Source organism: Glycine max, chromosome 20 (genome assembly GCF_000004515.6).
Source record: "Glycine max cultivar Williams 82 chromosome 20, Glycine_max_v4.0, whole genome shotgun sequence".
NCBI classification, from domain to species: Eukaryota; Viridiplantae; Streptophyta; class Magnoliopsida; order Fabales; family Fabaceae; genus Glycine; species Glycine max.
The window spans coordinates 41064788-41080240 of record NC_038256.2 but is presented as its reverse complement, the minus strand read 5'-3'; the positions used below and the strand labels follow the sequence as shown (position 1 = coordinate 41080240).

The 15453-nt window shown below is 32.4% G+C and overlaps 3 protein-coding genes across 5 annotated transcripts; all 3 read left to right on the top strand.

Annotated features, from left to right (window-relative positions):
* Nucleotides 1-1266, top strand: LOC100810229 (probable leucine-rich repeat receptor-like protein kinase At1g35710). The gene has a single exon (XM_006606849.1). It carries the CDS (start codon nucleotides 1-3, stop codon nucleotides 1264-1266), a length of 1266 nt encoding a protein of 421 aa, XP_006606912.1.
* A 6972-nt stretch (nucleotides 1267-8238) lies between these two features.
* On the top strand, nucleotides 8239-11835 carry LOC100790936 (probable arabinosyltransferase ARAD1). The gene is made up of 3 exons (XM_003556139.5): nucleotides 8239-8956; nucleotides 9207-9463; nucleotides 11095-11835. The coding sequence occupies exons 1-3, from the start codon at nucleotides 8320-8322 to the stop codon at nucleotides 11644-11646; spliced, it is 1446 nt and encodes a 481-aa protein (XP_003556187.1). The 5' UTR covers nucleotides 8239-8319; the 3' UTR covers nucleotides 11647-11835.
* Nucleotides 11836-12629: 794 nt separating this feature from the next.
* LOC100500562 (uncharacterized) lies at nucleotides 12630-14735 on the top strand. Of its 3 annotated transcripts, none has more exons than XM_006605247.4 (2): nucleotides 12630-12875; nucleotides 13911-14644. In XM_006605247.4, exon 2 carries the CDS (start codon nucleotides 13958-13960, stop codon nucleotides 14324-14326), a length of 369 nt encoding a protein of 122 aa, XP_006605310.1. In that variant the 5' UTR covers nucleotides 12630-12875; nucleotides 13911-13957; the 3' UTR covers nucleotides 14327-14644. The 3 variants fall into 3 exon arrangements, with proteins under 3 accessions (XP_006605310.1, NP_001388750.1, NP_001236144.1); NM_001401821.1 differs by having other exon boundaries at nucleotides 12671-12818; nucleotides 13911-14735; NM_001249215.3 differs by having other exon boundaries at nucleotides 12725-12927; nucleotides 13911-14735.
* The last annotated feature ends 718 nt before the right edge of the window (nucleotides 14736-15453 follow it).

Here is a 15453-nt window from a genome sequence, read left to right as displayed (position 1 = left end):
ATGCTCTCTTCATGGTCCACCCAACAAGATTGTTGTGGATGGAGAGGAGTCAAGTGTGACAACATCACAACTAGAGTTACTCAACTTAGTCTCCCATGTTCTACGATTCCTCCAACTTACATTGACGAAGAAGATAAATCACACTGCCTCACAGGTTCCATTTACCTATCCTTGTTGTTGTTGGAGTTTGAATTTTTAAATTACTTGGATTTGAGCAATAATGACTTCTTAGCTATCAAGTTTGATTCTATGCATAGTCAGAATTGTCATAACCTATCTGTAGCTACTCCTCCTCGCCAGTGTGTAAACTCTTCAGCTCTTCGATATCTTGACCTATCACTTAACGAGAATCTTGCCATGAATAGTCTTCAGTGGCTTTGTTTCATTTCCTCCTTGGAATATCTCAACCTCAATGGCATTAATCTTCACAAGGAAACTAATTGGCTTCAACTTGTAACTATGCTTCCATCACTTTCAGAGCTCCGCATGGATGGTTGTCAACTTAAAGACTTGAGTCCGTCTCTTCAATATGCTAATTTTACTGCACTCCGAGTTCTTGATCTTTCTAAAAATAAATTTTACTCCGAGTTGCCTAAATGGTTATTCAACCTTAGTTGTGGCATCTCTGATATTTACCTTTACTCAAGTTCTTTAAGAGGACAACTACCAAAGGCATTGTTAAATCTTCAACTCTTGGAAGCCTTGATATTGGAATCCAATAACTTAAGTGGACCAATTCCAAATTGGTTAGGCGAACTTGAACATTTACAATATCTTAATCTTGTAAGAAACATGTTTTTTGGATCCATTCCCATAAATTTGGGAAACCTTTCATCCTTAATTGTCTTGGCTGTTGGCCGAAATCAATTGACAGGAGTTGTGTCTGAGAGAAATTTCGTCAAACTGTCAAAATTAAAGATATTGGATATATACTCATCACCTCCATTAATATTTGATTTTGAGTCCCACTGGGTTCCACCTTTTCAACTTGAAATACTAGTTTTTGGGTTTGCAGGTCCCTATCTTCCTGAGTGGTTATATGCACAAAGATCTATTGAACTTCTGTGTATTTGCGAATCATCATTTAAGGCCCAAGGCAAATTTTGGAATTTTGTATCAAGAGTGACTGAACTTCAGTTACGAGAAAATTTGATAGATGGGGACTTGTCAAACGTGTTGTTGAACTCTACATTCTTAGATGTATCATCAAATGATCTGAAAGGTTACCTGCCTCAATTATCATCCAACGTGGTCTTTAATTTGTGAGGTTATCAAACAACTCGTTATCAGGAAACATCTCTCCCTTCATATGTGATCATAAGATGCTGAATGAGAAAAGCAATTTGGTTTACTTGGACATATCTCTTAATAATCTATCTGGAGGGCTTACAAATTGCTGGATGAATTGGAAATCATTGGTTCATATTAACTTGGGAAGCAACAATCTAACAGGCAAGATACCCCCATCAATGGGCTTATTATCTAGTCTTACCTCGTTGCATCTGCATGATAATAAGTTCTATGGAGAGATTCCTCTTTCGCTGCAAAATTGCCGCTCTCTACTGATCTTTAGTGTTCGTGAAAACAACTTTTCAGGAAATATATCAAACTGGATACCGCACAGTGTAATGACTCTCCAATTAAGGTCCAATAGTTTTAGCGGTAATATCCCAACACAGATATGCCAAATGTCTTTCCTCATTATTTTGGATATTGCAGATAACACAATCTCAGGACATATACCCACATGCCTGCATAATATCACTGCCTTAGTTTTCAACAATGCTTCAGAGACCAAGCTTTCTTTTTTCTCCCCTTCAACTATTAAGGGTTACATCTACTACTTTTACGAGAGTCTTGAGCTGGTTATAAAAGGTCAAGTATTAGAATATGGAAAAAATCTGCACTTTATGAGCTTAATTGATATGTCGAGTAACAATTTGTCTGGAACAATACCTCCCCAAATATTTAGCCTCACTGCATTGCGCTCTTTGAACTTGTCCCACAATCAATTAATGGGAAAAATTCCAAATGAGATTGGCAACATGAGAAACTTGGAGTCCCTTGATTTTTCAACAAACCAACTTTGAGGTGAAATTCCAGAGGGCTTGTCCAAATTGTCCTTTCTCAGTTACTTAAACCTATCATACAACAATTTGACAGGCAAAATACCATCAGGCACACAGCTTCAAGGGTTCAGTGAACTCAGTTATATAGGCAATCGTGATATTTGTGGACCTCCACTCACAAAAATATGCTTGCAAGATGGTAAATCTAGAGACACAAAGCCAATGGATGAAGATGGGGATGAATCTGATTTTTTGCCATGGTTTTATATTGGAATAGAGTCTGGATTTGTGATGAGCTTTTTGGGAGTTTGTTGTGCCATTTTCTTAAATAAAAAATGGAGGCACACTTACTTCAACTTTCTTTATGACTTGAGAGACCGACTTTATGTCATGGTGGTCGTCAAAATGAACTCCTTCCGTTGAGGTCCAATTAGCAGCTAGCATAGCTATACTGGTACGTAAAACCTTTCTATTAAAATTTCATTTGTTTTATACACAGTAAATATGTAAAGAGAGATAGAGAAACGAAAGGGGTTTTGTTTCCCCACATTCTCCTTTTTCATAGTTATTATGAATAAATTATTATAATGGTTTTGTGGAAAGTTCAAAGGCACACATTATTGTTGTGATTAGTCAATAAAAATACTTTTAATCAAATGATAGGATGGACTCTAGCCACAAAATAAAATGATTGAAAGATTATATATGATGAAGTTAGATATTTTTAAGTTAATTTTTATTTTATTTATGTTTAAAATAATATATATGATGTTGATACTTGAATAATTATTATCTATAGATTGGTATCACTTAAGATTATATATGTGTATTTATCTTTACCTATTATTATCCATGCAAATGACCGTCTTTGTTTTATCTTCTCTCTTAACTTAGTTAACGTTAGTTTCTTAGTCTTTACATTAGTAGTTTAATTTTAGCACTCTATCAGCAAGTCTTTTATTTACTTTGCTAGGAGCATTTCAAAGTATTAATTAATAGGATACTGGCCAAGAATAATATACATCACAATTAAATTCACTAGATGTACTTCATGCTTATTTCCTAAGAATGTCAATAGCAGAAATAAGTAAGCTACAAATTTTTTTAGGTTGAATGTAACATATTATGTAAGACTGCATTTACATGGTTTTCTACAAACTAATTCCAGAATAAAGGAAATACTTTAGAAAGTTCAATGGCACACCCATTCTGTATATATTAATAATTCTGCATATCTGTATATATCCTTCTTCTTATCTAGATATTTTAAATATTTTTCACCCTTTGACACAGATTAATTATCCATCCATAAGATTCTCATATTTTCAACAAAAATCGAATTCACATTCTGTTAATTATGGAACAGGATATTTGTTCAAAGGTACGCTTCATGTTAATGAGGATACTGGATTTTTTCCAAAAGACTTTTGGTGCATTTGCTTGTGTCAATAAAGAGAGGCTAATGAAGTTGCTGATCTTCTTGCGAGATTTGAGGCGCATCAAGACTCAAGAGCAACCCTTACGTATTTGGAGGACTCCTTCCCCTATGTCAGACAAAAAGCACTTTTTCCTATGGATGGAACAAAGATGTTTGTTGAAAGTTTATTAGTAAAATGTAAATCACTTGTACAAAGGATCATTAGTCTCTCAAGTCTCACCTAAGTAGAAAATATTCTAGGAAAGAAATTGATTCTTCAATATGAAAACACACTAATAATAACTTTCATAATTAATATATATCAAAACAAATTTAATAAAGGTAACGCATACACATATAATAAATTAATGGTCATAACATGCGTCAATCTTGCTATTACCTACTTCTGATTATTTATTTGCAATTGCCACAAGTTAACAATCATCTATTATTCAACTGATATTTGCACAAATATTAATTAGTCTGTATTCAACTCGTCAATTAACAAGGAAAACACTGCAGCTACTTTTTCAATTTTCCACACAAAGACAAGTCCCTCCTGTTTGACCGGGATGTTGTAATTGATTCTGACAAAATTTATTGTCCTTTTTTTTATGGAACAGTAATATTTGTAGTTGATCAAAATATAACACCTGCATAAATACTTATATTAACCCTTTAGATTTCAAAGTGGACTTATGTAAAAAAAATTATAGTAGGAATAGGATCTATATTATATATATGACCTGGATCCTGGAAAGCGATCGAGGTTTCAAAAGAAAATTTTATAAATATTTTTATTCTTATGTTAAATTTACGAAAATTGTCTAAAGTATTGGTTCATCAAAAGAAATCCAAAACGTAGGGGGATTTATAAATGCTAGGAAATAAAAAAAACCTAAACTTATTGAATAATACATATATATAGCGATAAAAATTATATATATATATATATATATATATATATATGTTAGAGTTGGTTTGAAATATACGCATGCCTATTAAATTAAAAAATATATATCATTTTAATTAGTTATAACTTTTTTCAAAAGAATGAGAGAAGTGAAAATGAAAAATTATAATGTCTTTTTTATTTTCTGTAAATACTTTTTTGATAAACCTGTTCAAAACAAGATTAGACTTATGTATAGGCTGCCTCAAGGATTCAAATTGATTACAGCGTTATTAATTCCTACTTAAAAAATAATCATTATTTTATATTATGTTCTGCTAATAATATTATTTATTTAGTATTAAGTATATCGTACATGAGACAAATAAAGTATTTATCGTAAGTTTTTAAGATTAAATACTCTTAATTACCTTGTGTTCAATCTTATATGTGTTTAATAAGTGATATGATGTGATAAAAAAAAATTATAAGTGTCAAGAGTGTTTATACACAAAAAAAATCATTTTTGATTCATGTTATTTTATTTGAGTCTTTTTAATATATTTATTTTTTTCACTTTAGTCCTTATGATATTCTGTTCATTTTGCATGTGTTCCTTTAAAAAATATTTGATAGAAACTAATAACAAAAGATCTACATATTTTAGGGATAAAAATAAAAAATATATATTAAAAGAATTAAAATAAAATAACAAGAAAAAAAAGTTATGTTTTATTAGGGATTCAATAAAAAAAAGTTAGAGTATTCAAAATGAGTAACATATTTAACCTACAACATTTTAGTAAGTAATAACTTCTATGCACGCATATTTGTTAACATACGTCTATTTAGTTTTTAGATTGATGATTTAACAAGTTATAACTTCTACAAACGTTTTTCATTTCCATGGAATGCTTTCATGTTGGCAATGTTTTCTCCTTATGAATCCCCCTCCCCAACCAAATATATTTCATTGGCATGGAATATTTTCATGTTGAAAACGTTATCTTCTTATATGAAGTCCTACATTTCAGTTACATGCCATTGCTGACTAGGTTTATCATATGATAATGCTTTTATTATCTTATATCTTTAGGCATTACTCATTCTTCAAAAGGGAATAAGTCATCAAGTGCAAACAAAAACAAAGGTAGTGATGGAGTTTCGATGGCATCGACCAGCAATGCCCACAATATTGATGAGCTCAAGATTTAGATTTGTTCATTGTTAGGTTTGTTTTTCTCTTGAGAGGCTGTGGTGATAGTTCTACTATTTCTCTTCTTCTTTTTTTCCCTTGTAAGGATCTTAAACAGTATAGTGCAAGGCAATGATGTAAGGGTGCTGATCACTACAGCATTATTATAGGAAGCATATAGTTTTAGCATTACTCTTGAGTGAGATTGATGACTGTGTTTCATTTTGTTTTTACATGAAGTATCTTCAATCGAGCATTTGATTTAACTTGCACACTTTATCATTCTCATTCCTTTTAAATTTGATTTTTTTATTAATTTCATTGTACATTTTACAGGCACTTTATTTAAATTGTTTTCCTTTTAGAAGTTGTGCAGTTACATTTTGATATCTTTTTACATTTTTACAAGTGTCCTTTACTTTTTCATTTTAAGTGTAATTCTTTGATTTCTACCCATTTATTTGAACTTATCAATTGAAGTTCAATTGATTTTATTCCAAGTCATTAATTCTAAAATCATGCATGATAATTCGTTTAACTTTGCATTTCATTTCGCTAATACTGATTATAACTCGGTTCAAGATGTTGCATTTATCTTATCTAAAGTTACGTTGAAACAATGAGATAGATATTTGCTCGCTCGATAGATTCTCAAATGGTTTTAAATTTGTTGTTTCTCATCCAAACTCAAGTGTGTCCCAAGCGTAAGTGAACAAAATAAATTTTAAGAAAATTCAAACATGATACAAAATTGAATTTGAGGTTCTAAAAGTATGTTTGAAGTTTTCCAACTGATATCTAAGCATACTCTAGTTAAAGTGTTAAACTAAAATAATTTTGGGCGAATTAATTCACCCAATCGATAGTGGAGCCTTATGGGTTGTTCCTGCTACAGAACAGAACCCCCTCGTGGGTGTGATCTTCTGCTGAGGGACATTGTTTTGGGACCTGTTTTTCGTAGTGTCCCCCGTATGTAGTTTTGTTGGGCTTTAGCCCTTCTTGAAATTAAAAAAATAAATGACATTGTATACAGCACAAAAGATAATTGAAGCAAGTATATCTATATATAAACGAAGACGGTGATGCATTAAATTCCGTAAGTTGGATTATACCACATAAAATTAAGGCTTAATTGGAATTTTAATCTTCTAATTTTTAAAATTTAATTTGGTATTTTTATTATTCAAATATTCAATTACGTTTTTTAATTTTTAAAAATATTTTTATTAGGAATATTTTATTTTTAGAAATTTCACTTAGGTCCATTATTTTTTAAAATAGGTTTAACTTGATTTTATATAAAATCAAATTTCATCTTATTTTTAAAAAAATTTAGAACATATGAAAGAAAAATAGGATCAAATTAAATTTATTTAAAAAATAAAGTGTCTAATTAAAACTTCTAAAAACAAAAGAATCTAATTGAATAATTTTTAAGTTTTGAAAAAATAGAGAATTTAATTGAAAATTTTAATAATAAAAAAACCAAATTAAACTTAACAAATAAATTAGAAAAATAAAATAATAATTAAACCTAAAATAAATTAAGGGTGCATTTATTTATGAATTATTATTTTTAATCAAATTCAATTTTCTGTACTTTTCTTTTAATAGGGGTGTTGGTGATATGATTTGATTCAATTTTTTATTAAAAAATCATTGAATCCAATATAAAAATTATATTTGATTTTATTTAAATATAATATCAAATTTGAATTAAACCAAACAAATCATTCGTGGTTTGATTTGGATTAATTTTTGTGATTTTTAATATTATCCTCATATAGTTTTAAAAAAATATCTAATTTAACTAAAAAAAATGACACTAATACTACTAAATATTCAAAACCTTGTTTAGATATTATAGCCAACCATGTCTAATAGATACATTCCTGCTATTAGTATTTTTTTTTCTTACACTTTTTTAAATATTTTTCTATGACCGATTAGAATTTTTAAAAAATTATCAATTTTGGAGGATTTTGTTCACATGTAATATGAATCAGGATAGAGAATTATGAAATGAGAAGAAAAATTATAAAAAAAAAATTATAATTTTTAATAAATTATAACTAATCATAAAGAGTGCTAGAAGGAGTGTCATTAACATTTCTCTATATTCATATAAGCAAATGATTAAACACAAAATAATTAAAGGATTAGACTTAAAGTTAAATTGTTCATGCAATATTTTTTATTTTTAATAAAAACAATTTTTTTTGTCAAATTTTACTTATCTCTCATGTAAACTCCAACTTAATTAGGATTTTTTTTTCTCTTCACTAAGTGGAGGATTAAAACCAAAAAATACCTAATAAATTGTTATGCATCTAAAAAATTAACATGTTTTGACTTTTTGTAAATGAATTATAATTCAATCTTACATATATTTGTGTTGTTCATGTACAAAAACAAAATGAATTATGCTTAGAATAAATTATAATGCAATCCTATACACGCAAGTAATAAATATAAATATTTGTAGTTTGATTTGTTTTGTTTTGATTTCACAAACTTCAACCACATTCCAAACAGAACCTATGAATTTATTAAAAAAAACAATCCAAATAAATAAAAAAATATCAGTTTGAATTAGATTTAAGATTTTTTAAAGCAAATTTATATTTTTATTTTGGAAACATTTGGATTTCAAAACCCCTGTCCTCGAGTGTGTTCTAAATCTAACACTGAAGCACATCACATCATCAGCGAGTAGAGAAGAAACACACAGAAAACAAGGAAAGCAATGCCTGTGATCGCGGCAAAGCCCAACAAAAACCCCTCCTTATACGTCCCCAAGCTCTTCCTCCTCTGCACCCTCTTCTCCATTCTCTCCCTCGCCCTCTTCCTCTTCCTCATCTTCCCCACCGCCACAACAACAACCACCCTCCACCCTTCTCTCTCTCCATTCTCCTCTTCCACAATCAACGTCTACGTCGCCGACCTCCCTCGATCCCTCAACTACGCCCTCCTCCACACCTACTGGTCCTCTTTCTCCGATTCCCGTCTCCCCACCGATGCCGATCACACCACTCCCCCTTCCTCCCTCCATCAGACGGCTAAGATTCCCCCTTACCCCGAGAACCCACTCATCAAACAGTACAGCGCCGAGTACTGGATCACGGGCGACCTCATGACCCCTCCCCAACACCGCGCCACCTCCTTCGCGAAGCGCGTCCTCGACCCGCTTCTCGCCGACGTCGTTTTCGTCCCCTTCTTCGCCACGCTCAGCGCCGAAATGCAGCTCGGCGCCAACAAAGGCGCCTTCAGAAAGAAGCACGACAACGACGATTACAAGCGGCAGAGGCAGGTCATGGACGCCGTTAAAAACACCCATGCCTGGAACCGCTCCGGCGGACGTGACCACGTGTTTGTGCTAACCGGTGCGTTTTGCAAAAAAAAAAAATATATCTTTTTTCTTCTTTTGTGTTGAATGAATGTGACTGTTTTTGGGGTTATGTTATGATTTTGTTTAGTCGTGGGTTGAATTCTATCGGCAAATGTTAGTTTTTAGTTTTTGTTAGCAGAGGATTGGAACCCGTGACCTCTCCCCCATTTCCCACTAGACCAACCTTATATCTTCAATTTTGTCAGGGGTGTTAAATTAAATAAAACTGAAGCGTTGTTTGGCAGACCCGGTGGCGATGTGGCATGTCAAGGACGAGATTGCCCCTGCTGTTCTGCTTGTTGTGGATTTTGGCGGTTGGTACCGGCTTGACTCCCGAGGTGGTTCAAACTGTAGCGAGAGTGATGTGATTCCGCACACGCAAGTTTCTGTGATTAAAGATGTGATTGTGCCGTACACACATCTGCTGCCCAGGTTGGACTTGTCGGATAACAAGGAGCGGCACCAGCTTCTGTATTTTAAAGGAGCTAAACATAGGCACCGGGTTAGTTAGTCTTTATGTTTCGTCACTTGTCCAAAGGTTTTAAATTGCAGTTGTTGCGGTTACATTTTTTATGCTGTGAAGAATTGCACACAGATGCAGTTGATGTTGTGAGTGATCAAGTTTGTTAAGTGGTTCTTTTTTTTTCTTTCTGATTTACTTCTTTCTTTATGAGATTTTCGCATTGATCGGATACATATGTTCTTAGATAAATTTAGCTGTGGAGTGTAGCGATACCGTCTTATCTATGAAATGGTTTATTTATGAAAATTGCTTTTGCTCCCTTGGTGAGGCAGAAGACAGTTCCAAACTCAAGCAGATTCGTGTGTTAGCTTTTCTCCAAAAATATTTTTGAAATTTTTTTTTTTGCATTGGTTGCATGTATTCTAAGGAGTATTGTTGTTCAGAAGGTTTTTTAAGGCAAAATGATCTCTCCTTGCTGTCTCTGGTTATAAAACACCTTCCCTCATGTTTTGGACATGCCTTGTGATAAGAATTTATCATATTAGTCAATTAGAGTCCCTGTCCCCAAGATAAAAGGCATTTATTCAGTTATCTTGTCATTTCTTATGTTTGTTGCAAATGAAGCTCATAATGCCAGTGATGTTACTCTCTGCCTATGTTTTCACAAAAAAATGGGGGGGGGGGGGGGGGGGGAAGCTGATAATGCCAGTGATGTGACTCTCTGCCTGTGTTTTCACAAAAAAAGTGGGATATGCCATTAGGTATAGATGATCTCTTACAAGATTTTTGGTATAATGCTTGCTTATGATAGCAATACTTCTTTTCATCATATATGGTTTCCGACATGCACTGGAAGTATTAATCATATATGGTTTTTGGTATAATGCTTGCTTATGATAGCAATACGAGGAGCATTGTGGTTTTTTTCTTTTCATCATATATGGTTTCCGACATGCACTGGAAGTATTAATCATATCTGTCATTTGGGCAAATATGATTCATAAACTATTTAATGACATTTTGATTTACTGAAAACTGTTAGTGAGAGGTACATAATTGTTTTCATTGTTCTAAATGTTGGTTTTCTCTTTGAGAACTGTTAGTGTTAACAAGAGTAGACCCAACATTTCCTACCACATACCCAAGACCTTACCTTTTGACACTTCATAGTTATTTATTTTTGCATGAATCAACTGCTTAAAAGACTATGAGAATTCATTTTGGATGTTTGCTACTGTATTAAGAACGAAGTTTTTTTACCTATTAAGGATTTATATGACCTGTTACTTAACGAAAATGACTAATTTTGTAATCAAATTTTATTCATCATGTCTTCCTTTTAGCAACTGGGGGGACTACTTTGAATTTTGAAAGACTTCATTATCATAAAAAGCGTATAGCATAATGTTGGTGATAAATATTTAAAATCCTTGGAATGAATTCTCTGATTTTTTTCCTTATGATCAAACATGGAACTTAAGCTAATCCATTCCTGCTCAATGAAGCACTGGAAAATTGATTCCACTTTGTATTTTATTGTAAATAGATACTGATAATTCATATGTATACTAATCCAACAGACATATGGTCATGCTGGTCTTTTTAATTGTGAAAAGCTAACGGGATATCTGTTCTATGGTTATCCCATGGACAAATCTTTCAATTTACAGGGAGGTATAATCAGAGAGAAGTTATGGGATCTATTGGTTAGTGAACCTGGTGTTATAATGGAGGAAGGTTTCCCTAATGCAACTGGGCGAGAACAATCAATAAAAGGGATGCAAACATCAGAGTTTTGCCTGCATCCAGCTGGGGATACACCCACTTCATGCCGACTTTTTGATGCAATTCAAAGTCTTTGTATACCTGTCATTGTCAGCGACAACATTGAGCTTCCATTTGAAGGTATGGTGGATTATGCAGAATTTTCTGTCTTCGCAGCAGTTAGTGATGCCCTGAAACCAAGCTGGCTAGTCAGTCATCTTCAAAGCTTTTCAAAAGAGCAGAAAGACAGATTCCGCCAAAATATGGCTCGGGTACAGCCCATCTTTGTCTATGATAATGGCCATCCAGGTGGTATTGGACCAATACCTGCGGATGGTGCAGTGAATCATATATGGAAGAAAGTTCACCAAAAACTGCCAATGATAAAAGAAGCCATAATTCGAGAGAGAAGAAAACCACCTGGTGTTTCAGTTCCACGGCGTTGTCATTGTACTTGAATTTAAGTAGTTCTTTATATTTTTCTACTTTTAAAGGGGCTAAGATATGGGTTAATGTCTGGTTCGATTTTCTTTCTTTTCTTTTTTCGGGTTGGGGGGCGTTTAATTTTTTGGATAGTGGGATACTAATGTGTATGGTGTAGAAGTTAGTTGCCATTGACCGTGAGTAGAGTGCTACTTAGTATTTCATTTTCGCTTCATTCTTATTGCACTTGAATTAATATGTTACTACTTTCACTTGCATAACAAATCGTTGATGTATTGAAATATCAATCATTGATTTTATCATCAACAATTAGGGTTGGCATCTTTACTCGTGCTCACTTTTAGATTCAAATTTTGGCAATAATCAACGACTAGGATTCACCACTACACATCATTGTAGAAGGAAACATATAAGAACTATATACTATTATATAAGTTATTTAAAATTATAATTATTATTTAATAAAGGGTAAAGTACGTCTTTGGTATCTTTAGAATGTAATGTTCGATTTTAGTCCTCTTTCAAAATTTTATCTGTTTTTAGTCTCTTTAATTTTAAAATACATAATTTTTATCTTTCAAAAAGTGATTTAAATAAATAACATTTTATAGAGAGACAAAAAGTGTTTTAAATAATACTTGAAAGAAAGGGACATATTTCAAAATTAGAAAGAATAAAATCATACAAAAAGATCTACCTAATTAAAATTAAACTTTACATATTTTAAAGAGACAAAAATATATTTTATTCTTCAATAAATTTCTTCAAAAATATTTGAATAAGGATTATTTAAACTTAATGATATAATTTAAATTTGTGTCTAAATTATTATTATTTTTATTATTATTATACATATATTTTTATATAATTGATTGAATATTATAATAATTATCAATTATCATATATACATATAATTATAACGTTATCATATGTTATTGATGAAAAAAAATATACTACTATTACAGTAGGATAGGATACCGAGGCACCAAATCAGCCTTAAATCTATAATTTAAAATGAGAATTCATATTTTCGTAAACCTTTTAAGAACCTAGACTAGACTAGACTACATCATCACCTAATACCCAGACCATCTCGCCGCACACAGCGCACTGCAGCGTTGTGTCTTCGCACGCCGCCGTCGACGTCGTCCGCCATCGTCACATCTCGCCGGAGCGTCGCGTCGCTGTAAGATACCCTTCATTGTCTTTCCTTTCGTCTCGCACGGTGTTTCTCTTTCTCTCGGTAGGGTTCTGGACATCAAAATTCAAAGCTCCTTGCTTGAGTTAATTAATCAGTAAGAGGACAAAAAACCATAAACTATTGGGCTTTGGTACCTATCGTGCTCTCTAATTTTACCGCGTGCAAGTTCCCTGTCTTGTAAATTCTGTAATTTCATCCTCTAAATTGCGAAAGGTGTGTGTGTGTGTGTGTGAACTCATTGTTTATACATGAATCGATATCTTTATGGTTTTCTGTTTCAAAGTAGATTATGTTAGGACTTGGAGTATGGAACTATAGACCATATAATTGTGTGTTGGTATTTTAATTTATCTGTAGTGTGAGAGGAATATGTAGCTAGAATTGGATTGGAATGTGCTTTGGATGTATTTGCTCATTTCTTTTGAAGTGCGTGCAACGGAAATAGAAGACCAATTGAGCATGAGTATTAAGAAGGAATTGGATTATGTAAAACAATAGTGAACTGTGTTGTACAAGTTACTTTGAAAGCGGTCTTGTTCAATGCTGTATGTGACCCAGTTTCTCTAGATAATCTAGGTATCTGCAAGCTTTTTTTGTATAAAAATAAAAATTAAAGGTTCAAGTTGTGATGTGGCTATGCCAAAGAAATTCACATTTTTTAAGGTTGAAATTCATGCTATTTCTGCTAAACAAATATACTAATTATAAAGTTGCTATAACGGATTACTAATATGTGATAATGATGGCTAATTAAGTCGTACTGGCATAAATTGTATACTATAGGTTTGGGCATAACGATTTTTTTTTTAAAAAAAATTAATAATTTAGCATTGGTAGTTGATATTGTAACTTGGCTTAGTGTTTAAACTTTAAACATGCGGATTTTGACATTTTCTATCGTACTTTGTTCAACATTCTTGTCTTGGTTATAATTGAATTTATTTTTGTTTTACCTAGACATTTGATGTGTTCAAAAACCATGAAGCAGCTACTAAAACCCGACACAGACTTGATTTATTGGGATTATGTATTGTAGGGATGCTTGATTGTGTTGTTTATTTGATTTTGAACTTGTAGGGCTAAGTGCCAAGTGCTGCTGCTGATTTTGTGGCTTGTTGATAAAAATGAGACTTATAACACATAACATGCTGTCATCGAACATAAAGGGTGTTGTAAATGGATTTCCTTTGCGGATTGAAGCAGAGAAAGTTGTAGAAAAGACTGTGGAAATGAACGGTGAGTTTCTGAAAAAGATGTTTGAGAAGATTGATTGGAAGGCTTTTGTTGATGCATCACGAGCAATGGGATACACCGAGCTACCTGAGGAGGCCGACTCTTCCATGCTGGATTCTGATGAATTTCTGAACAGGTTTCACCATGCTCTCTTGGAACTCCACCTTGAAGAAGGTGTCCTTGTTTGCCCTGAGACCGGACGTCGCTTTCCAGTCAGTAAGGGCATTCCAAATATGCTTCTTCACGAGGACGAAGTCTGAGTTTTGTTTTTAATCATCACCTTCACCTATTTAGTGGCACTAGGTTTATTGACACTCTATTTAAGAATGCTGGTAAGGGAACTGCAATCAAAATTTATAGTTGTTGTGGGCGTCAATATTATCTTCTTTTTGTCGACAAATGTTGTATCCTTTGGCTGGGATATGCTTGCATAATTTTGCTTTGATCATCCCTCTGTTGGCAAAGCATGTGCTGGATTTTATCTGTATGGTGTAGAAGTTAGTTCCCATTGACTGTGGGTAGTGTGTTACTCGGTTATTATTGCACTTGAATTGATATGTTTCCTTGGTTCTGTTTTACTATTCATGTCACAAATTTCTCTTTTACAAGTTCTCTCTTCAATTGAAGGGTTGGATGCAATTGAATTGATATGTTTCCTTGTGGAAGCATACTTTTCCTTCTATAGCAATAACTTTCGACTGGAATTTGCTTTCAACTTGGGCAATGTTTATGCCTGTGCATGACTCTGGTTATAACTAACTGCATACAAAAATATTTTGTAGAAACATTTCAACTGTGATATTGCCATTTTCACAATTGCGTGGCACTATAGATAAATTGTGTGAAGAGCACCTTTCCCTGGTATTTAGTTGAAAATTTTAAAAATATATTAAAATATTTAAATAAAGTTTTAATTTTAATTGAGTTTAATTGTCATATACTATGTAACATTAACAAAATTATAAATCAAACAGAAAATATCTTTGTTGAGACATTATTGTTTACCGATAATATTTGATAGAGGAGGCAAAAAATAATGACTAATAATAGATGAGATATTATGACCAATCAAAAAATCGTTAAGGAACAAAAAATGAATTTTGTGAAAAAATAAGACGGTAAAAAATATTGATGGACTAAAAAGTGAATTTCATGAAAAAAAAATAAGAACCTAAAAACATAATTTATCAAAAAAGTTTTATATGTAATTGTCACATCACACTAATTGATAACATGACAATTCATGTGATAGTCATATTCACTTAACGATGAAACTTAATCATAGAAACTAAAATTATTAACAGAAAAAAAAAATTGATTAATTTTTTAAGGACTAAAACTGATTAAGTTCATCATTTAAAAATTGAAAAATTATTGATTAATCATC